Here is a 23,782-nt window from a genome sequence, read left to right on the forward strand (position 1 = left end):
CGAGGGGGCGGGGCGAGGGCGGGGAGGAGATGGGGTGGCGCCGCAGGTCGCTTCCAGAGGCCTGGGGAGGGAATGAGAGGAGGAAGCGGGGCGTTCGCAGGTGAGCAGTCGCGGGGCTGGCGGCGGGAGGCCGGCCAGGGGTCGAGGGGGGTTCGAGGGCGAGCTGGGGGCCCTCTGAGCCGGACGTGGCTCTGCAGGCCGGGCCGTGAGGGGCGACGGCAGAAGCGGCCCGGTGCCCGGGCTGAGAGGGGGTGGGGTTGGGGGCGGATCCGGCCTGGGCCGTCCCAGGCAGCTTAGACCCCGACCCCGGACACGGGCGCTCGGATGCTGCCGGCTCTACGGGGAGGGCTGCAGCCCCTCTCGAGCATCCCTCTCCCCCCCACGCCCACCCCCCGTATTGACTGGTGCCCATAGTCAGCAAGTTATTCGTCGCCCGCCTCATTCAGGTATTGTTTTCCGGAGCTTCAGCTTCGCTGTCTGTCTAGAGGCTCGCAGTTTCCAAAGCGCTTTATTCATCCTGCGTGTGCTGCGCCAGCGACCAAGACACTTGAGCTTTCTAGGCAGAACTGCTCTCTCTGATCGATACCAGAACCTTCCGACCCCGCGGAAACCTGGGCAAAGTACTTACGCGGTTCTGGGAATCTGCGCAGCCGTGTTTCTGCCTTTTAGGAGGCAACTCCTGCAGAGGCGGAGCCGGCTCTTAGCTTGGTCCACCCCCGAGAAGGCCTGCGTGCCGCTGTTCCGTGGCCCGGAAGCCAAGTGTCCTGGGTTAGAATCCCGCCCCTGGCGCTCATTAGCCGAGCCCCCTCGAAGCGGCCGCTGACCTCTCGGAGTCTTCGCCAACTGTGAGCACATTAGTAATATCTTATCTCCAAATATTGTTAGGAAACTTAAACGATATACGTAGGGAACCAGCGGAGTCCCGATACATCCAGTTTAATCAAGAATAGTGAATTAAACCCGACTTTCGCTTTACCAGTTGGACTCCTGTCTTTCTTGGTTATTCCGGGGGAGCAAAGGAAATACCCTTTTAAAACTCAAGCAGACTGGGTGTTTGTCTTGTAACCTGTCAGACGAAACAAACTGTAATAAGCTTACTGGAAAGTCTTGTGGAGTTTGTCACTAAGCAGTTCTAGTATTCGGAGTGTAGAAAGTTTAATTAAAGTTGTAAATTTTATTAGCCGTCCGGTTTTGCTTAAATTATTTGGTATTTCTACCAAATAATTGAGTCTGTCACCTCATTAGTAGAGAGCTTAAAAGTGGGGATGTTTGTCTCCAGGCCCCGTTCAGTAAGATTTAGTAAATGATTTTAAATTTGCCAACACTGTTGATTTATCCTGTCTGTGGGTAAAAAGGTTCATGGTTAGTTAATAAATGAAACTGTCGAAAGAAAAAAAAATAGTGAATTAAGACGACCGGGTTAAGAAGATTTTGTTTGTATGCTGATAACTTTCACCAGTGCCTTAGAAATACTAACACAGCCCACAAGTGTTGGCAGATGGAGAAAGCTCTGGTTCCCCTTTCCACCTTTTCACCTTTTCATTTTGGAACCAGGGTGCTTTCCACTGTACGTAGGTGCTGGGATTGTTGCTACCCCTCATTCTTTGTAGACTTGTCCCAAGCATTCTTGGTAACTTCAGTTCCCTTGCTCTTCATGCATGTTTAAATGTTCGTTAAGGGTCCTTTGAATGAAAGTCTCCACAGTTGGTGATGTGAAAAAGGTAAAGAGGAATTCAAGGAGCTTATGTTCTATAGTGAAGGGGTCACTCCTTTATTCAGTAAATATTTACTGATTGCCTGCTATGTGCCAGGGATTGTTCTAGGTACTGGGGATACAGCAGTGACCAGATTAAGTCCCTGCCCTCATGGAGTGCTTACATTTTATTGAAGGGAGGGGAAACAAACAGTAATCAAACATGTCATATGCCATGTGGTGATAAGTGCTGTAGAAAAAAATAAAGTAATATAAAGGGAATGGAGAGCAGAGAGATTTGCCACTTTTTTTTTTTTTTTTTTTTTTTTTTGCGGTACACGGGCCTCTCACTGTTGCGGCCTCTCCCGTTGCGGAGCACAGGCTCCGGACGCGCAGGCTCAGCGGCCATGGCTCACGGGCCCAGCCGCTCCGCGGCATGTGGGATCTTCTCGGACCGGGGCACAAACCTATGTCCCCTGCATCAGCAGGCGGACTCTCAACCACTGCGCCACCAGGGAAGCCCTTGCCACTTTTATATAGGGGATAAAGGAAGGCCTCTCTTGTTTAATAGGTGACATTTTAGCAGAGACTTAGGGAAAGCTGGGGAGCAAGGCAAGTGAATACCTGCAAGAGTTTTCTAGGCAGGGGGAACAGCAGAACACAAGGCCCATGGCAAGAGCGTGCTTAGCGAGTTCAAGGAACCTCAAGAGGGAGTGAAGGAAAGAGGAGAAGCTGGGGGTTCGTGGTGGGGAGGGGTCATATAGGGCCTTGTAGGCCACTATAAGGACTTTGCCTTTTTATTCATTCGGTGAATGGGTTTGAGGAAAGCAGTGCCATAATCTGGCCAAAATGTTTACAGGATCATGCTAACTGCTGTGTTGAGAATAGACTTTTGTGGAGAGGTGAGAGGACCAAAGGAGAAAAAGCAAGACCAGTTAGAAAGATATTGCAATAATACAGGCAGAGATGACAGTGGCTTGGACTAGAGTGATAGAAGTGAAGATGGGAAAAAGCAGTTGGATTCTGGATATATTTGGAAGATAATAAGTCATGTTTATGAATAATTATAATGCTTACCATAAAAGGAGTGTAAACAAAGTGGTATGAAACTGGGATCCAATCTGGCAGGGAGTTAGACTAGACCTTGGGAGGTTTGAACCAGACTTTTGATGAATGAGGACAGTTGACTTCTTTTCAGGTTGAAATGTTAAGTAAGTGATTTCTTTTGGAATACAGAATTACATTCAGACTGTCCATAGAATGTGTGAAATTTCACATATCAGAAAGGGGAAATAAAAATTAGAAGATTTTGTAAAAACAAACATGCTCCCTTCACAGTCTTAAGTGTGTTGCCGGGTACGTTTTATGCTTTGTAGGAGAAATTCAGCGTAAATTGTTAAGGTTTGGGATCTGTCATTATTATACCTCTAGCTCAAATAGAGTACAGACTCATCCTAACAGTGTTTTGTGTTTTATCAAAGACAAAGTACTATCACAAAATGTTAACAGCTAACATTAATTAAGGGAGGACGATGAAGGTAATTACCAACCAAACATTGTCAACTTCCAAAAAATTCTAGAAAAGATTTGAAATGACAGGTTAGAGGCTATATACCAGAGGCTGAATGGGTCATGTCAAAAAATCATCCATGAAAGAAATCCATGTTAACATGTGAAAGAAAAAAAAAGCTGAGATGTTTTTGTCCTTCTAAGACTTGTGCCTGAGGTAACAGGAATAAGACAATAGTGTTCCTGTGTCTCACGCTTCTCAGAGCCGTGAAAGGCCGCAGCTGCAGCCACTCCAGGTACTGTAAAGAGCACGGAACTTGGAGTCAAAGGGCTTAGGTCAGAGTTTACTCTTTCTTCTTTAAAGATATTTAAATACTCTATTTTTAACAATTAACAGATAATATTTCTTGAGCTTATTGCGTGTCCAGCACCATGCTAAGCGTTTTCCATATATTCACTCATTTAGTTCTCTTGGGATCCCTTTAAGGTAGATGCTCTTGTTGGCTTCATTTTAGGGCGGCGGAATGTGTGACTAGAGGGATTAAGATATCTTGCCCCAAGTCGCAGAGGAAGTGGCAGAGCTGAGATTCTAGCCCCGATCAGTCTGTTCAAAAGAGCCCTTTAACCATCACACCATATGGCCACTTCTTATTCATGTTGAGAGGATTTTCCAGACTGTGATGTATGATATAAATAAAAGTACAGTTGACCCTTGAACAACGCTGGGGTTAAGGATGCCAACCCCCCAAAACTGAAAATCCACGTGTAACTTGTAGTCAGCCCTGTATATACGCAGTTTCACATCCACCAATTCAATCAACGTGGATAGTGTAATACTGTAGTATTTACTATTGAAAAAAATCTGTGCATAAGTGGACCTGTGCAGTTCAAACCTGTGTTGTTCAAGGGTCAGCTGTAATCATCATTAAGATATTACATTCTAACCCTCAGCTGACTGTTGTAATGGCAACTGAAAAATCGAACTTTCTTTCAAAATGTAAATTTGACATCTGTATACTGCTCTTGAAATCATTCTGGCTCTGTTCTTTTGCCATGCTGTAGACATGCAGACAGTCGTGTATGTCTTTCTACTCCTGTTCTTTTGTCATCAAGGATGAATCTAGTCTTTCGCTAGCTCTTTAATGCTGTAAATTTGTGATGAAACAAAACAAAGTCTACTAAATTAAGAAGTAGAGAATAAAGAATTCAGTGAACAATATCTTGATAACTAGTTTCATGAATTCTCCCCAGACCACTAACACAGTCCAAAAATTATACCAACAGATGAAGTAAGAGCGGTTCCTAAATAATTTATGGATGATGTTATAAGGAATCATTTGGAAACTTTTTGCAAGGTGATGCAATCTACCAGAATAACTAAAAGCAACCATAAGGTATTCCAATTTTTGAAGGTGCTGGCAACAGAATATTGCTCAGAGTCTGGTAGAGAGCCAATTTAGAGTTTAAATGGAAAACAAAGAGGTTTCTATTTCATATCTCTTTAGATATTGATTTATGTTGGTTAGAATGTACCTTATATTAAATATAATACCAAATCCTCTATATAACCTAGTGGGTTATATAGAAACAAAAAACTAATTCCTGGAGTTTTTTTGGTTTTAGTTCTTAAGCATTCAATTTTTAGTCTTAGAATCTCATTTACTATTTCTGGTTTCAAAAGAAAGGTTGTTTACAGGGTTGTAGTGTTCTTGCCTATTTTTTACAGTTTAAAAGACTTCTCCAGGAGTACCACTCTAGTTGCCAGATGGGATTCTGCCCAATTCATGAACTGCCTAATAAAGCCAATTAAATCTTTAAAAAAAAAAAAAAAAGACTTCTCAAATGAACATTATCTATTTCTTCACCATCACCTTCCTGTTTAATCAGCTGAAGCACAATGCAGTTCGGTGGCTTGATTTGTTATTACTAGGTTGTGTGTGTGTGTCTTTGTTGAAAGTGGGGTGCAGAGTAATTTTATAAATCAGTGTACAAATGGAAAGATAAGCCCTTTTTATTTGAATTAAGTAGCCCCCGCTCGCCACAACTAGAGAAAGCCCGCACACAGCAGCGAAGACCCAACGCAGCCAAAAAACAAAACACTAAGTAGTCTGGCTTCTCTAAGAAAAAAAATGTGTCTGTAATGCTGCAAATGATTCTGATTTAAAATTTTTAATTTCAAAATAAGTATCTCAGAGCTATTGAAAACATTAAATGTTATGTGTTACAGAAAATAAAGTTTAAACTAGCTTTAGCTTCGCCTGAATTCTAAATGTTGCGAATTAATCAACTTTATTCATCTTTACTTTCAAAACAGTAGTTTGAAATTCAGATAAATTCAAAGCTCTTATTTCATTTGAAACTGAAGCTGCCAGTTACTTTAACTGTCTTAGGACTTCCCTGGTGGTTAAGAATCTGCCTGCCAGTGCAGGGAACACGGGTTCGATCCCTAGTCTGGGAGGATTCCACATACTGAGGAGCGACTAAGCCCTTGCAACACAACTACTGAGCCTGCACTGTAGAGCCCACGAGCCACAATTGCTGAGCCCACGTGCCACAACTACTGAAGCCCTTGCACCCTAGAGCCCACGTGCTGCAACTACTGAGCCCACGCACCGCAACTACTGAGCCCACGCACCGTAACTACTGAAGCCCGTGCTCCTAGAGCCCATTCTCCACAACAAGAGAAGCCACTGCAACAAGAAGCCCGCGCACTGCAACAAAGAGTAGCCCCCGCTCGCCACAACTAGAGAAAGCCCGCACACAGCAGTGAAGACCCAACGCAGCCAAAAAACAAAACACTAAGTAGTCTGGCTTCTCTAAGAAGAAAAATGTGTCTGCTTCCTACACCTCATACTTTCTCATACATCACATTTTTTAAAGTTTTTTGTCTTATTACAAACAATACATTTTTCTGCCATAGAAAATTAGAATATAAAAAATTAAGAAATAGAGAATGAAGGACTTAGGAATCAATATCTTGATAACCAGTTTCATGAATCCTCCAAAAACACTAACATAGCCCCCAAATTATACCAACAGAAGTAAGAGCTATCAATAATTACCTTAACTTTTAATAAAGAGCATTATTATAACCGAAGTGGGAAGAGCTATAAAGACTTAGAGAAGGTCCAACCCAGTACTAACATTCCACTCTTCCACCAGCTCCAACCTCTGCCTATTAACTTTATACCCCCAGACCCAGTGCCTGGAATTTTCAGCTTTTTTAGTTAATTCCTTGAGTTAAAGCAGTCCTTCTCTTACTTATTTTTCACTCATATATTTTAGTCAGAGGCAAAGGAAACCCTAGGGGTGGGGAAACATAACCTAAAGAGGACATGGCTTGAGGCTGCCATTTGCTTTAAAATTGTACGTAATTTTGCATCATACTTCATAATATTGTTACTCTAGCAGTGATGTGTATTTTCCAGGAGTGTCTATCATGTTTATCCTGTAGCTTTGTATGCCCCACGTCACAGAGCTGAGTACTACAGCTTGAGAAGCAGAAAATTAGTAATTTTCCTTTGGTTTATTCGCTCAGAAAGTATTCAGTGAAGACCTGCTTTATGCCAGACACTGTGCTGGTGATATGGACACCACAGACCTTCATTTGCAGTGAGGTGTGATAAGTACAGAAGTATCAAAACAAATTCTAAAGAAGGAGGATATAGTGATTAACTCTACCTTGAGATCAGATACAGAATCCTGAAACAGATGTGTCCAAACTGAATTTGGAAGGATTAAAAGTCTGAAAGTAGTGTCAAAATATAATTTTTTTACTTAAAAACGTGAGTTTTATACAAACATATAGTAAGCATGTGTCAAAAATGTATTTAACTCATTAATGAAAGAACCAACAAGATGGTGAAGTTGATTCAAAATAATATAGGAGAGACCAAAATCAATGAAAGAAAAACTGATGAAATAAGATTCCAAAATTAGCTGAAAACTGGTTAATAAGCTTTCCACTCCTGGCTAAGATAGAGTAACAGGGACCAGATTTACCCTTCCACCTGAAACAACAAAAACAGTGGGCAAAAATACATGAAACAATGGTTTTAAGACGTTGGACATTAGGCAGTGAAGGACAGTGATCCCTGAGAGACAAGATGCAAACTGTTGCCCCAGATTATTGCCTGGAGAGAATTTCTAGGCATAGCCTTGCGAGGAGAAACCCAGATAGAACTGGCAGTCTACCTGAATTGTGGATAAGAAGCTAGGATTCCAGGAAGGCCAAGGCAGCTAGGACAGAGTACTAGAAGGTAGAGAGCTTCTTAGAGCCGTGGATAAATACGGAGGATCCCCCTCCAGTCTGCAGCTGAATACTGATCAACACATAGTTGTGAGGAAACTCCCCAGGGCTGGGGAAGAGAGTACCCAAAAGAATTAGAGGAATTTTCAGAGCTCAGACAGGACCAGTGATAGTTCCAGTTCTTCTCACCCAGAATGAAAAATCTCATAATTCATAGGCCATCCGGTAGAGTGCTCAGAAAGGTTTTGCCTCTGTAGTTGGGAAAAAAATTAACCAGAGATTAAACGAGTTTTGATACTGCCTTAAAAAGCCTAAAAGCAAGACCTGAGAAGATCAAGCTTCTCCCAGATAACTACATCCCAGGGCAATACTCAATGATATTTATAGGAATATAAAAATATCAAGCACCATGCAAGGTAAAATCCACACAGTCAGGCATCCAATCAAAAACTATCAGGCATACAAAGAAGCAGTATGCAACCCATAACGATTAGAAAAATCTGTCAATTGAAACCAACCCAGAAATAACAGTGACATTAAAACATTTATTATAATTATTCCATATGTTTAAAATAATTAGAGAAAAGATTGTGCAAATGAAGTAGAGACATGAAAAATGTGTTTTTGAAAGAAGAATCCAAGTATAAGAGATTAGATACAGCAAAGAAAAGATTAGAAAAGAACTTTAAATAGCAATAGAAACTATTCAAAGTGAAACACAAAGAGGAAAAGAGTGAAAAAATGAGCATGGGGTAGGACAACTTCACTTGGACTAATATTCATGAAATTGGACTCCAGTGAGAGGAGAGACGAATAAATGTTAGAAGAAATAATGGCCAAAATTTTTCCAAATTTATTAAAATCTATGAACCCACAGATGGAAGAGGCTGAATGAACCCCAAGCAAAAGAAACATGAAGAAAAACTACACCAAGAGGAACAAAGATAACAATGACATCACGTTTCTCACGGGAAACAGTGCAAATAAGATGACGGTAGAGAAACATCTTTGATTTTTTTCTTGAAGGAAACATTTTTTTCTTGAAAGAAAAACAGTCAGCCTAGGATTCTATCTATACCCAGCAAAAATATCTTTTAAAAATGAAAGTGAGGCTTCCCTGGTGGCACAGTGGTTAAGAATCTGCCTGCCAATGCAGGGGACACAGGTTTGAGCCCTGGTCCAGGAAGATCCCACATGCCGTGGAGCAGCTAAGCCCGTGTGCCACAACTGCTGAGCCTGCGCTCTAGAGCCCACGAGCCACAACTTCTGAGCCTGCGTGCTACAACTACTGAAGCCCATGCACCTAGAGCCTGTGCTCTGCAACAAGAGAAGCCACTGCAATGAGAAGCCTGTGTACTGCAATGAAGAGTAGCCCCTGCTTGCCGCCACTAGGGAAAGCCTGTGCACAGCAACAAAGACCCAGTGCAGCCAAAAATAAATAAATAAAATAAGTTGATAAAAAAAAAAATGAAAGTGATAGGAAGACTTGTTCAGACATAGAAAAGCTGAAAGAATTCATCAACAGCAGACCTACACTACAGGAAATGTTTAAGGAAATCATCAGGCAGAAGAAAAATTATACAGATCATAGATGCAGATGTAGATCAACACAAAGAAATGAGGAGCATCAGAAATAGTAACTGTATGGTTAAATATAAAATGCATTTTTCTTACTACCTAAGTCTCTTTGAAAAGTAACTGGCTATTTAAAGCAAAAATAATGGGAATTCCCTGGTGGCCTAGTGGTTACAATTCCAGGCTTTCACTGCTGTGGCCTGGGTTCAATCCCTGGTCAGGGAACTGAGATCCCACAAGCCATGACGTGTAGCCAGAAAACAAACAAAAAAACACTGTTAAAAACAATAATAATGAAACAAAAATAACATGTATTATGAAGTTTCTAACATATGTAGAAGTAAAATGTATGACAAAAATAGCACAAAGTGTATAATATACTCTTGTAAGGTTCCTATATTGTTCATGAAGTGGTATAAGAACACTTGAGGGCTTCCCTGGTGGCGCAGTGGTTGAGAGTCCGCCTGCCGATGCAGGGGACGCAGGTTCGTGCCCCGGTCTGCGAAGATCCCACATGCCACGGAGAGGCTGGGTCCGTGAGCCATGGCCGCTGGGCCTGCGCGTCCGGAGCCTGTGCTCCGCAACGGGAGAGGCCACAACAGTGAGAGGCCCGCGTACCGCAAAAAAAAAAAAAAAAAAAAAAAAAAAAAAAAGAACACTTGAAGGTGTGATAAATTAAAGATGTATACTATAAACTCTAAAGCAACCACCAAAAACGTTCAACAAAGAGTCAATAAACCACCAAAGGATGTAAAAAAGAATCCTAAAAAGTGGTCAGTCCAAAAGTAGGCAGAAAAATAAGGAAAAGGGAATAAAGTACAGGTGGGACAAATAGAAGACAAACAGCGAGATAGTAACCATGTCAATCATAGTAATCATATCAATAATCATAGTAATCATATTAAACATCAATGGTCTAAACACTCCAATTAAAAGGTAGAGATTATCAGATTGGATGAAAAAGCAGGACCAAACTATATACTGCCTACAAGGAACCTACTTTAAATATAAAGACATTGCTCTTCCCATTCTCAAGAGCTTAAAACAGCCTGTTGTACCAAAATCAAATTCTGTTGTCTAGGTATTAGCACCTTGTCACATTGGGCCATTCTTATCTGTTATTCTCTTAGCATTTTCCTTGTAGTAGACTACCTAGTCCAGTTTCCTTACAATTCCTGCCACACCCTGGGCATTCCATGATTTATGACATAATTGTTAAGTTACTATGGGGCTTGACTCATGGAACAGGTCAGTCAAAATTGGGCTTGAATGAGCACAGATGAAAAGTTATGGATAAGCAGAGAATACTTGAGAGTTGTGGATTCTTCAGAGGGAACAATGCACAAACAAGGCCCAGGGTGTGGCATCTAACACCTTGGTTTTAGATTTCTCACGTCCAGAATTGTAAGAAAATTAATTCATGTTATTTTAAGCCACTAAGTTTGTGGTAATTTGTTAAAGCAGCAATAGGAAACTAATACACATGTTGATACTCAGTCTACAAAGCTTTTATTAAGCACTTTCTACATGACACACAAAAATATCATGGTTCCGTTTTTTTAAACCTCTTGTGTAAAGCTGTTGAAGAGCGAGATTTGACGAGTGCTTTTTATTTTAGGTAACTCCTAATTCAGTATGCTTTCAGTTGCCTGTAAAATAATGAATTTATTGGCTGCAATAACTGAAAAGTGCAAAGGTTGGGCAGCTGTCAGGGCTCGGGCTTTATTTCTCTGTGAATCTCTTGGCTCTGTTTTCCCATTGTCAGCATCATCCTTGAGTTTCCCTCGTCTTGGGATGGCTACCAGGGACAGCCAGGGCTGTGTGCTGTAAACTATTCTGCATTAAAGTGACTAGAAAAGGGACTTTCCTGGTGGTCCAGCGGTAAAGAATCCGCCTTCCAGTGCTGGGGACATGGGTTTGATCCTTGGTCAGGGAACTGAGATCTCACATGCCATGGGGCAACTAAGCCCGCACGCCACAACTACTGAGCTCGCATGCCTCAATGAGAGAGCCTGTGTGCCGTAAACTACAGAGTGCACGCACTCTGGACCCCGTATACCACAACTACAGAGCCCATGTGCCCTGGAGCCTGTGCGCCACAACTAGAGAAGACCCGCATGCCACAACTAGAGAGAAGCCCGTGCTGCAACAAAAGATCCCGCATGCCTCAATGAAGACCACGGGTGCTGCAACTAAAACCTGACGCAGCAAAACATAAATAAATAAATTTTAAAAATAAAATGACTAGGAAGAATTCAGTGTATTGATAAGTTCAGGACAGTCTTCAGTTGGGATTGGGGTCAATCTCACGCAAATTGCTTGGTTACTTTACTCAATAGGGGAAGAGGGGACTTCCCTGGCAGTCCAGTGGTTAAGACTCTTCCTTCCAATGCAGGAGGCGTGGGTTCAGTCCCTGGTTGGGGAACTAAGATTTCACATGCCGTGGGGTGCAGCCAAAAACTTAGAAAAAAAAAAAATACGGGAAGGGGAGGTATTAAGATTCCTCTTGGAAAATCTGGGTGCTGTTAGGAAGGGGAAAGGGTATTGATAAATAATCAAGAGCTTGTCATACCAACAAAAGATAATTGTAATAATACCTTAAAGTAATGATAGCTTAAAATGTTAACTTGTGTAATGCTTCAGTACTAAAATCTGTCAATTCTTATGTATCATCAGAGGTTCTGGATGTGTCTGCTATTTAATGCATCATTCAAAAGCATTTCAGAGAAAAATCTCCTGAAAGTTCACAGTCTCAGGAAAGGTGTCTTTCTCTTTTTGTGCCCCTTGGTGCTAACTACTACCCACAGTTTGATGACCTGCTTTACTGACCTGTGAGGATTTCTTATATTCTAGTATTGGATTTTGGCTTATCATATCACCATGGTCCTAGTTGCAATGAATTAAGCTCTTTCTTTAAAAGCTTTCTCATATAAACATTTTTTTCATGTAACAGTTACTATTTCTGTCATCTGTAGTTAAGGTACTTGATTACTTGAGCAAAATAAAGATGTTTGCCATTCAGGATGTTAAGAGATTTATGGTAGACAGTCACATTTCAAAATCTTCAGAACTGACTTTGTAAAAAAATAAAATGGTCTCATTTCTTATACATAAAACCAAGTGTAATATTAAGGAATATAATGATTATTTCTAGAGAAGGTAGACATTTTTAGAAAATCAAATATTTTCACTTTCATATATACTAAGTCAATATTAGATTTCAGTTACCTGACAAATTCCTCCAGCAATAATTGATAAATTTATAATTAACTTGTATTGTTAGTAGTGAGTGACTAATCCTATAAAGTGCTGTGGGAGACAAGATAAAGGACCCTTAAAGCATATCATTAGTTGAAATAGGATTGGAGGATTATATTATTTGTACCAGTTTTCTATGTAGTTTTTTGAAAGAGCTTTACATAGTTTATCATAAGTTGCCGTTAGCAAATAGTTTTGACTTTTATAATGTGCAAATGACTTGCAGCTATAGGAACTCTAGCACCTTAAGATTTTTGCTAATAATTCAGATCATTGGCTGTACAGTAGACTCACCCAGAAACTCTGAAAAAATACCCAGAAAAATCTCCCAGAGGTTTTGATTCAGTTTCTCAGATGGGGTTTGTGGCCACAATTGAGGACCACTAATTTAAAGGATTTTGAACATCACACAGATAGTGCACAAGTTGGTAACTTTAGAAAAAGGGATGGAATTTGTAAGGTAATAGACAAACAGTACAAATAAATGTTCATAACGAGTTGAACAGTCATCCTACATTTGGGACAGTGGGTGCTTAATCCATATCAGAGAAATGAAATCTTAATTTACTTTTAAAGCCTACAGGTAAAAAGAAAGTATATCTTATTCTGAAAAGCTGTTTTTACATTCCAAAGCAATCTCACATTTATTAACTTTTCTCATCCATACATTTAGAATTTTTAACAATACTCAACTGCTCCCCCAGTCACAGAAGAGAAGCAAGAACTACATAGCAGACTGGCAGTAATACTGGGTCAAGTTAGCACAAGAAATAGTATTTTTCAGAGTATAATATGTGAGCCAGTTCAAGTAAATAGTAAAAAGAGTTATTCAGTAAGTGGTGTTGGGACAATAGGCTATCCACTTGGAAAATAAAGCTACACAGAATAAATTCCAGACGGATCAAAGAGTTAAATATAGAGAGAGAGAATGAGAATTCAAAAGATAATTTAGAGCATTTTAAAGTGTAATCGTGGAATGGGGAAGATTGCTTCTTAGGCAAAACCCCAAACTGAGAAGTCATAAAAGGAACTATTGAAGGTGTACCTTATAGGTAAAGACTTAAACTTTGATTTCAGACTACTTAGTTCATTTTTATTTGTTTTTTTTTAATAGGTGTATGATCTTGGAACTAAAAATATCCTATAAATACCCAAAGGTCGTTTAATCAAGGGTATACATATTCAAACAATGAGACATCATTCTTTGCCTCTCAATGTTAAAAACGGTTGGAAAGGGTGTGGTGAAAAAGAGCACAGTCCTTCATATCCTGTTGGTGGAATATCAATCAGTACAGCCTTTTTTGAAGGGTGACTCAGCAGTATCTATTAAAAGTTAAAATGAGTATATACTTTGACGCAGCAATTCCAGTTCTAAATATCTGTCCTAGAAAAATAATAATACATTTAGAAAGAAGTAGGTACTAGGAGTTTTACATTGGCATTGTTTGAAATAGCTAAAAACTGATATTCTGAATTCGTACCAATATGGGGATTAACCTTTTGAGGAGAAGTGGAGAACAAGAGTTTTTTGTTTTGGGGGGTTTTTTTAATCTATAGGTAATTTTGCTGTGCAAAACTACTGAAAATGGTTTTAGGCAATATTTTCCCTAAAAGATGTTAACTCATTAATGTTTTCCAATAAGTAGCAGCTGTAAGGCATAACTGCTTTTAATCAAACATTAGTATGTGGAATGTCTTTCTATAAGCCAGTTTTATATCCAGATTTTTGCAGAATGGAAACAGACTGTAATCCCATGGAGCTGAGCAGTGTGTCAGGATTTGAAGAAGATGCAGAGCTTAATGGCTTTGAAGGAACAGATATGAAAGACATGAGACTGGAAGCTGAAGCAGTTGTAAATGATGTTCTCTTTGCTGTTAACACCATGTTTGTCTCAAAAACCCTGCGCTGTGCAGACGATGTGGCCTATATCAATGTGGAAACGAGAGAAAGGAATAGATACTGCCTGGAGCTCACTGAAGCCGGGCTCAGGGTAAGTCATTTTCTCTTCAGGAAAGAAAAAAAAATTACATCTTTACCACTTAATCCAAAAGGGCCGGGAGTCAGGGAGTGGGAAAGAGTGTTAGACGAGAACTTGACACTCAGTAGCTTCTAAGTTTTTTTAAGGAAAGCTTTTTTCCCTAGGAATTTTTATTAATACCAAAGTCTTTCAGCCAACATGGGAAAATTGGATTTTTTGAAAAAGAAAAAACAGATTTGATTTGCAGAATATTTTGTTGTAACCGTCACCCCCCAGATTAACTTATTTCTTATCTCTAGCTAAATATGTTTACCAGAATTATGCATTCTCTGCATTGGATGAGTTTTGCAGCCATTGTGTTGAATATTTTCCCACCTCTTATAAATGTCTCTTCTATTGAAACAACATACTTGAGGGAATTCCCTGGAGGTCCAGTGGTTAGAACTACTTACTTTCACTGCCAAGGGCCCACGTTCAACCCCTGGTCAGGGAATTAAGATCCCGCAGGCCGTGCGGCACAGCCAAAATAAATAAATAACCTTCTGTCTTGGTCAAAAATCTCTGACTTTTCTGTTTCTATAGATAGTTCTCCCAAAGATACGCAGTATCATAAAGTAGAGCACAGGGTTTAAGCAAGTAAAAATGTCACGTGATACATTAAACAAGCACATGAACATCTCTTTATTTCACTAGATTCAATTTACCTAAGATGTATGTGATCGTGTGTTCTGTGTATCCCTTGATAGAGGATCACTTACATTGAAGCCGATTGCAAGGCTAGCATCGTCACTACCCTTAGTTCCCCAACAGCTGAGGCTTGGCTTTGGGAGTAGTCCCAGAATTAACTAATCTTTGTGCTCCCCTTCCTAAATTTGTACCCAAAACTTGCAATCTTTAGAAGTGGATGTTAAATAGAAATAGGCAAATCGAAAGTAGAGATAAATGACCCCAGGTAAATTAATTCTGTCTGACACTGTTTAATTCTGGTGAGGTAGGAAACGTTCTAATGAGAGTCAGAAGTCTTACATGTGAATTTGAGTGACCTTGGGTGAGTCAGTCAACCTGAGTCCCTACTTCTTTATCTGTAAGTTGGAGATTAAAAAGAAAAGAAAACTGAAAAGTATTTGGGGGATGGTTATGTGAATAAAGTTTGCAGAAAGATCTGGATCAGTTATAAAACCTGACATGTAAGTACTCAAATATTTATTTTTTCAGTCTGATTCAGTTAACATTTACTGAGTAACTGTCCTGTGTCAGGAATTAGAAATCAAACCATGCGAATAAGACATGATCCCTGTCCCCAGGTAGACCAGAGTCTAGTGGGGGTAAGAGAGGGGCAAACAAAATTGTAATATGTTGTAGAAAGTGCTGGGACAGAGCATGGTCCCGAAGTGGTGCGATAACAACTCTGCTTCTGTTTCTAGCATAAACTTGCATCTCCTTATAATCCTGTTGAAGAAAAAAGCTTTGTCTGTGTTTAAGGGGAAAAAACACACAGAGAAGCACACAGAATAACATTCCCTTTTATCTCAGAGTTGAGCAGATAAGTAATGTATTAGTAATGAAAGTGGCATTTCAGATAACTAATTATAAGGCAGAATTAAAACTTCAAATAAATTTTAGAATTCTTTATACAAAGTCCAAATCACATAAATTATAACCATATGGACTAATAACACTGTAGTAATAATAAGTATAATTATTTATTATAGTACCTTTATAAAAAGACCCTCAATATATGTGGAATTAAATAGAAGCATGGGGACTTCCCTGGCGGTCCAGTGGTTAAGACTTCGTGCTTCCAATGCAGGGGGCACGGGTTCATTCCCTGGTCAGGGAACTAAGATCCCACATGCCATGTGGTGCAGCCAAAAAAACCCCAAAATAAATAGAAGGATGTTTTAGACCATGAAAATGAAATACTATTTTTGTATAGCTTTTTAAATTCTTTCTGTATTTTACATTCCTTTAGGATCAAAAGGTAAAACAGACCTTTTAAATTTTGAGAAAAAAATTATGACGAGAGCATTTTGCTGGTGGTGTTCCTGTATGTTATGAATTGCTTAAATATTACAGGTTGTATTAAAAATATGTGTATTCTAACTATTGATGGAGAAACACATAATGTCGGAGAATGACCCATGTAAAAACTAGGGGTTTTTTTTTTGCTTTCTGTACCAAGATGAAATCTGATTATTTATTCACTACTGCATTTCTCTTGTAGGTGGTAGGTTATGCTTTCGACCAGGTGGATGATCATTTACAGACTCCCTACCATGAAACAGTCTACTCCTTGTTGGATACACTTAGCCCTGCCTACCGGGAAGCATTTGGAAATGCACTCCTTCAAAGACTGGAAGCTTTGAAAAGGGATGGACAGTCATGACTAAGTTTTTTCCTGTTAGAGAGGCTGCTGCTGGTACACAATGTTGACCTAAAGCTTGAAATTCTTCCAGGTGGTCATAGTAGAAAATGCATCTTTGATTTTGTGTCTTTATGATTTTTTGCTTCACATTTAGGCTTTTGATTGAGAACTTTATTGACTAATGAATTGTCTTTCTTAGTTTGTGATTCATTAAGGAAATCCTGAGGCCATTGCTGTGACACCGTCATTAAGACATTCAGATTTCTTCATATAGTATCTCTGGCATTCTGAAAACCTAATCAGTATTTCATTCTCTTATTGCAGGACTTTGATGCTGCCAGCACTCTCTCTTACATAGGAAATTCTAGATTTGCACAGTAATATAGGAAATAAACTAACTTCAAACTTTGATTCAGCTTGCTAAATCAGGGGTTTGCTACTAGCTTGGACTGACTTTGTAGTAATTATTTTGCTACCAGCCTTATTGGAAACAAATTATCAACTAGTTTCCCCTGCACAGATTTTGAAATTCACTGCTTCATGTAATCTATTTATATTATTAATATGGACTGATAAAGATGAATTAATTCTATATTACATAGCTAGTATTACGTGAAGAACAGGTACTGAAATAGTAATGTATTCCTGTTTGCACCAGCCGGCCAAGTAAGAGGACAAACCGTCAGCCAATGAGTGCAACAACTACTTGTTTCCAAGATACTTAAGCACATAAGCAAATATAGGAACAGGCTCCATTCTTTTCCTAACAAAAAGCATCTTCAGCGTGTGTGATTTAAAAGAAAAAAGACTGATTTCCTAGAAAACAATATTTTGGCCTGTGTTGATTCTTATTATGAATGTTTGTTTACATAATGTACAGTATATATTCAGAAAGTATTTTTGCTTCAACGTTTCCTTTCTATGATGTAGCGCTTTGGTATTCCCACAGCACCCCTCCTTCCCCAACAGATGTACAGCGTTCTGTCTGAATGCTAAATCTGCAATGTCATATGAGTGTGCATCGTATGGGTTTGAAACCAAAGGATGAATGAAGCATTCAGAGACTTAATATTTGAAAAACGGAGACTCTGTATTTTATATTTTATTACAGGTACTAATATTTATAAAAATAAACTATACCATGCTGCTACATGTTTTCAAGTACATGTTGAATAATAAGGATTGGGGAGTTGTTTTTTTAATACTAGTCTAAAGCAGCAACTATAGAAATGTTGAACTAAAATTCCACATCTGGACACACCTTCATAATTTGTCATTTGAAGACTTTTTAAAATCATTATGAAATAATAGGTACTTTTAGGCTCTGAAGATCATGTAGACCAGAGCAAGTTAAAGTTTGGTTTGGGTCACTATTCATTGTCAGAGTTTATTGGAATGCTTAAATTATGTTTGATAAATGAACATTCATCCTCGGCTTTATTTTCAGATGCTGAAGTGTTTGGGTAGCAAAGTCTAACTTCAGGTTGAACTTTCTCATGCTTAATCTCAGGCTAAATGTAAAGGATATTTGTAAAGTCTGAATAAAATTCTGTTTGCTAATTTTGAGTTAAGTATGAAGAAAAGTGATTGTATGTTTAAAAATTGAAAGCGTTCATTTTGTGATAAATGTTTGATTCCGAGAGATTCCGTTTCCATTTTTGAATTCTGTATTGTTCCATTTCGGTGTGAAGTGATTTGCTCTTTTTATTACTATGAAAGAGCAACAGAGAGAGAAGACATTAATAGAACTACACATATCAAAACCTCCACTAGATATTAAAACCTTCATTTTACCTAGATTTTTAAAAGAATTTAACCAGATAAATTAACCCTTGATTTCACTTCCAAAAGAAAAAGAAAGAACCTCCAAATAAGTAGCTCTTATAAGTCAGTAAGAAAAAAATGAGAATAAGGGGCAAATAATATGATCAACTCAGAAAAATATACAAATGTCCGGTAATCACTTGAAGGATGTTCGACCAGACCAGTAATTCAAGAAAGGAAAATAGGCTTAGCTATGTTGAGCCATTTTACCTAATAATTTAATAGTTTCTCTTATTTAAATATAATGATATTAATAAAGACTTAGTGAGAGGCATAGTTACACTCTATTGGAAGATATATTGGTGAAACCTTTCTGGAAAATAGTGGTAATAAAGCCTTTACAAAGCTTATAACTTCTGTGCTGGTAATAGCCTAGAAATCTAGCATAGTGACATGATTCAGCAGAAGATATACAACAAGGATGTCATTTTCGCTAATGAAACATTGAAAAGGCTCTAAAAAGTGGTTAAGTTATGCCAGAGCCTCTTGATGGAAAAATATGCAGCCATTAAAATTGGAGAAAATTATACTACAGGAAAAAAGGGATTTAAAACTACATCTTGAAAAATAATCTTATGTGTAACAGAAGGAAAAATGAAATAAAATATCCTACAGTGTTAATATAGTAGCTATCACTAGGTGGTAAAATAAGTCATTTTCTTTTTCATATTTTCTACATTAGCTTTCATATACTAATTAGAGAAGGGAAATGCAATAGATAACGGTGTTCAAACCAGCTGAAGAACATCCCTTTCTAGCAAAAGCACCAATCTGTGCTGAGCTGTGCCTGCTCCCAGGATCCTTGAAGCGGCAGTATGACTACGAAGAGAATGCAACCCTCATTTCCCACAATGACACGCTCCCCACCTTTCCTCCAGGTCCAGAATCAATCATTACACATCCCACACAGCTAATCAGCAGCTACTGGGGTACTGAGCATTCATTCCCTTCCCCCATCACAACACTGCACTATTCTCTCGCCAGTGTTCAAAAACACGAAATGTGTGGTTTGATTGTTACGGGGGAACAGGGTAGGAAAACATTCTGATATGTGCCACGTTGACTTAAGAACTCTGCCCTTTACCCCTTCATTTTGTGTGTGACATGCCCAGCTGAGACTTGGACAGGTTGCGGCACTTGCTCAGCAGCCCACCTGTGAGCCCGAGGGTACGGTCAGAACCCAAGTCTTCTGACTCCACCAGCCATCCCCTTATGTGTCAATAAAAGCATCCCCTGAACTTTGTGGTTACATGAAAGCTGATCTTGAAAGAGGAACAGGGAACTACACTCAATATCTCATAATAACCTATATATGTAACTGAATCACTCTGCTGTACACCTGAAACTAACACAGCATTGTAAATCAACTATACTTCAATGAAAACTGAAATATAAAAAAAAAATTTTAAAGAGGAAAGGAATAAGAGAAGAAAGATCCCTTAGTTGGCATAACAGAATTGATCAATAGAATCTGCTTTCCTAACCTACCAATATGATACAAAATTCTCTGGAAGCCATCCCCTTGTAACTAGCTCATTTACATGTTATCAGTAATGTAAACAAGAATGAAACAAAAATGAGTTAAAGTAGCATGACCGGTTGAATAAAAGTACTTACCTGCTTAACTGCGTGTCAGTAGGGTCAAACTGAAAATCCGGAAATGAGGCAACTAGTGAACTCTAGAATATTTGATATAATGGACGTTTTGAAAGAATGCTGAAGAGTACTTATTCCATCAAGTTTTGTACTGGTCTTACATGAGTATTTTTACATTTAAATTGACAGCACTTTCTTGTTGATACTAAAAAAAAAGAATGTTGCTGTCAGCAAGCTGTTCCCAAATTAAGTCTGCAAAATTTCAAAGTGTTACTTTATCAAAACAGAAGTTTCAATGAGACATGTATAAATGGAAAGGGAGTCGGGGTGGGGACGAAAAAAGGAATGAAAAACTCCCATTGGTAGAAGTGTGCTTCAGCGTTGCAGAAAAAAAGCAATTTCACTTTCGGAGACCACTTCAGAAGGTACTCTCGTATATCTTGTTTGATCCTGACCGCCCTGTTAGGTTGGTGGTTTCACCCCTGTTTTACAGCCAGTTTAACAGCTTGGGTAAAGTTAAAAGGTTGGCCCCAGTCTCCCACAAATGGCTGCAGAGCTGGAAGTCAAAGCCTAGTCTCCCAAATGCCTGAGTGCCCAGAACCTCCAGGTTGTCTGGAGCTCCCTGGTCATCTCCAATTTCTGAGGCAATCAGTATTTAAAAAAAAAAAAAAAAAAAAAAAAAAAACACAGTCAATCCATGTGTTAAATATTTACATTCAACAAGTTAATGTTTAAAGCACAAAAATATTTACTATTCTAAGATAACAGGATATATGTATCTAGTCCACCGTGACCTTTGTGGTTCTGTGATAAGACAAATCGAATGGCATCTTTTAATTTGTCGGTTTATCTCGGCAACTGCGTGTCTAACCTGATTTGGAAAGGGCAAAGTCTAAATTCTATCCCTTTGTGAATGGGGGTGAATCCCCAGCACAAATCCCACCCCAGCCCTGGAACTGCTAAACCAGTTGAGCCCAGTGGACCAAGCAGCGACTGGCAGCACAGTGGGGACCACACCATGACCCCCAAACTCCATGGCAACAGCCCTTCTTTGCAGTAGAGGATTATGTCACGCCCTCCTGGTCAGACCGCCCCATAGGGGCACGTTAATTCACTCCAACATTTCAGGGGAAGCCTAGGCTTGCGGTTTTACCTTTTCCTCAGATTCATCAGTATTTTTAGTGCTCCGTGTCAGGTGGACACTGGGACGTGTTTCCGGAGTACCGAATGAAAGAGCGGAAAGGGACGGAGGACGCTCCCTGCCCGAGGGCCCCCGGCGTGAAGCAGGGGAGAGTAGGCCTCGGGCGGGGACGCAGGCCTGCCTGGCGCCCTGGGCGGGGAGAGCCCTCCTGGCGCAGGAAACCGGAGGCCCCGCCCCCCCGGGAATGCCCCGCCCCGCGCCCTAGCCCCAGCCCCGGAGGGCAGCCTGGCCCCGCGGTCCTAGGGCCGTGGCTCCACTCCTTGGCAACCAAAGGGACGCTTTCTCCTTAGCAACCAGCGAGGCTCCCACCATGGCTGAAGAAGAGGAAGTTGCTGCCCGGACGGAGAAAGTTATCCGGATCCAGAGGGTGTTTATAAACCTGCTGGACTCATACAGCAGCAGAAACATCGGGAAGGTGAGCGGCGGTGGATCACAGGAGAACCCCAGCCCCCAACTTCCAGTCCCCCGCCCCAGCCCCGGAACCCAGCGAGGGCCTGCACCACCGGGCTATCAGGGCCTCCCCTAAGGGACCCTCCCTCGTCCTGGGCACGGCCAATGCCCCCTGCTCCCCAGTCTGCACCCAGGCTAGACAAGCGCCCCACCTGGAAGCCGAGGTGTTTGGAGATCTCCGTTCCAGCCGGGGTTCCTCCCCTGTTAATAAGAGGAAACTGAGGCTTCGAGGCAGAAAGGGGCTTGCCCGAGATCACTTAGCGAGTTGGGGGCAGGACCTGGACATAGGGGCCAGGTCTCCGACCTCCTAACCGGGTTCTCTTTCCATTCCCGCCAACTCGTCTGTATCAGGCAACTGACGGAAAAAGAAGTCCAAAACTAAATGCAATGGCATGCAATAGCAAAGCATTAAAAAGACGGGAGTAGTATGAACTTACTTGTGTCTTTCAAAAAGATAGATACAAATATAGAGAAGATAGATAGATAGACAACCTAAATACAGAAAAACGTCTCAAAGGATACACAAGACACTTAACCGTTATCACCTCTGGAGGATGGGAGTCACTCATTCATGAGCTCCTGCTAAAAGGCTGGCACAGTAAATAAGACCAAAAAAGGTTTTGACCCTTGAAGACCCTGCCCCTCTGGAAGGAGACAGACAATAAATAATTACTAGAATAAACAAGATATTTAAATAGGTGATAAGTACTCTGAAGGAAAGAGAATAGAAGAGGTGGACTGGGGAAGAGCGCAGCTGCTTTCTATAGAGTTGCATGAAAGAGCGTTCTTGAAAGGTGACATTTAATCTGACACACACAAGATGAGGGTCCAGCCCGAGGAAATAGTTTCCAGAGGGCACGGCAAAGGCAAAAGTTGCAGAGGACAGAGTGGTGAGGCTGCAGTGAAGCAGGGGCTCCAGGGGACAGCAGGCACCATGCCCAGGACCCATGTGGTTTTGGAGCCCGCACAAATGTTATAATTTCTTTTAAAATAGGAAGGAAGCAAATTAAATTTTAGAGTCAAAGATAGTGTGTCATTATAGATATACAGTCGTAAAGTATCATTTTTAATATACTTTTGGAGGAAAGGGCCTGTGAAAGTCAAAATGTGGCCCAGCTCAGCAACTAAACAGTGCCTCACACGTGGTCAGCAGTTCATCGATATTTATTGTGTAAATTAGCAAAGCAGAGTCGAGCCCAAAGGCCCAGATCTTGTGGGGCTTTGGTCGGGGATTTGGTTTATGTTCTAAATCCATTGATAGCCATATTGGAGTACTTAAAAAGGGACGTGTCATGATTGAAATTAGGAGGGAGGGAGGGAAGAGAATTTAACTTTTTACTTTATCCCCTTTTGATCTCTGATTGTTTTTTACAGCATAATATTTTTACAATAAAACTTTTCGTTGGGAGAGATTTTTTCCAAAGCTTATCAATAACAGAATTTCCAGTCATTCCTTAACAAACCAGGACTTGACTTTCTCAAATTCCAAGTAGTTGCTATTGTCTGCACTAAGCAATATGGGAGTAGAAATATAAAGCATCTAAAAAAACGTGGAAACCATGTCTCTTGTCCTCAGGCCTAGCTGGGCAATGCCACCACAGCCCCTTCTCCCCCGGTCTCTGGGTAGTGTGTCAGGGTGGGGCACCTGTGCAGCCGGGGTGTCATTATCAGAAGCTCCAACTTCACCCCTCCCTACCTATGCGATCTTGGGCAAATTACTTATTGCTGGGCCTCAATCTCCTCATCTGTGAAACGGGATAATAAAATTGAATATGTGTGTTTGAGAGGTAAATGAAAATATATATGGCATACTTGGAAAAAATAGATTCCAATAAGAGATTGAACCTGACACCTTGTCTATTAACTTGGACTGCTTTTTTATCAAAATAAAGGGGGTGGGGCATTCTGTTGTGTTTTTACTCCCAAGGAGTGATATCGTCATGATTATTTACACGTTTAAACTATTAAATTATATGTCTAATATATAAATTAAAATTATTTCTCTTTATATATGAAACCCATGAGCATTGCATAAACAACTCACAAAGACAGCTTTTGTAAAACAAAAAAAAGAAACTTTGCC

At 40.2% G+C, this 23,782-nt stretch overlaps 2 protein-coding genes and 1 non-coding gene across 5 annotated transcripts in view; all 3 read left to right on the top strand.

Moving 5' to 3' along the window:
- The first annotated feature begins 1 nt into the window (after position 1).
- GSKIP (GSK3B interacting protein) lies at positions 2-18,386 on the top strand. 3 transcript variants are annotated; one of them, XM_032623718.1, is made up of 4 exons: positions 40-100; positions 447-845; positions 14,007-14,275; positions 16,488-18,386. In XM_032623718.1, the coding sequence occupies exons 3-4, from the start codon at positions 14,018-14,020 to the stop codon at positions 16,647-16,649; spliced, it is 420 nt and encodes a 139-aa protein (XP_032479609.1). In that variant the 5' UTR covers positions 40-100; positions 447-845; positions 14,007-14,017; the 3' UTR covers positions 16,650-18,386. The 3 variants fall into 3 exon arrangements, with proteins under 3 accessions (XP_032479608.1, XP_032479609.1, XP_032479610.1); XM_032623717.1 differs by lacking the exon at positions 447-845 and having other exon boundaries at positions 2-100; XM_032623719.1 differs by lacking the exons at positions 40-100; positions 447-845 and having other exon boundaries at positions 9,689-14,275.
- On the top strand, positions 958-1,084 carry LOC116750255. Its single transcript, XR_004348953.1, has one exon. It is a non-coding gene; the product is annotated as a small nucleolar RNA SNORA27 (small nucleolar RNA).
- A 3,156-nt stretch (positions 18,387-21,542) lies between the features above and the next one.
- Positions 21,543-23,782, top strand: part of AK7 (adenylate kinase 7) — a 55,129-nt gene continuing 52,889 nt past the window's right edge. Inside the window, exon 1 of the mRNA XM_032623074.1 lies at positions 21,543-21,664. Within this exon, the coding sequence (XP_032478965.1) occupies positions 21,560-21,664 (105 nt within the window). The 5' untranslated portion in view covers positions 21,543-21,559. The remainder of the gene's footprint in view (positions 21,665-23,782) is intronic.

The sequence above is a fragment of the Phocoena sinus genome, chromosome 2 (assembly GCF_008692025.1).
Source record: "Phocoena sinus isolate mPhoSin1 chromosome 2, mPhoSin1.pri, whole genome shotgun sequence".
Taxonomy (NCBI): domain Eukaryota; kingdom Metazoa; phylum Chordata; class Mammalia; order Artiodactyla; family Phocoenidae; genus Phocoena; species Phocoena sinus.

Excerpts from the sequence above, each read along its gene's own strand:
- GSKIP (XM_032623719.1), top strand. The coding sequence starts at position 13,976 with ATGTCTTTCTATAAGCCAGTTTTATATCCAGATTTTTGCAGAATGGAA. Across the intron at positions 14,276-16,487 it reads TCACTGAAGCCGGGCTCAGG|GTGGTAGGTTATGCTTTCGA; the intron begins GTAAGTCATTTT and ends TTTCTCTTGTAG.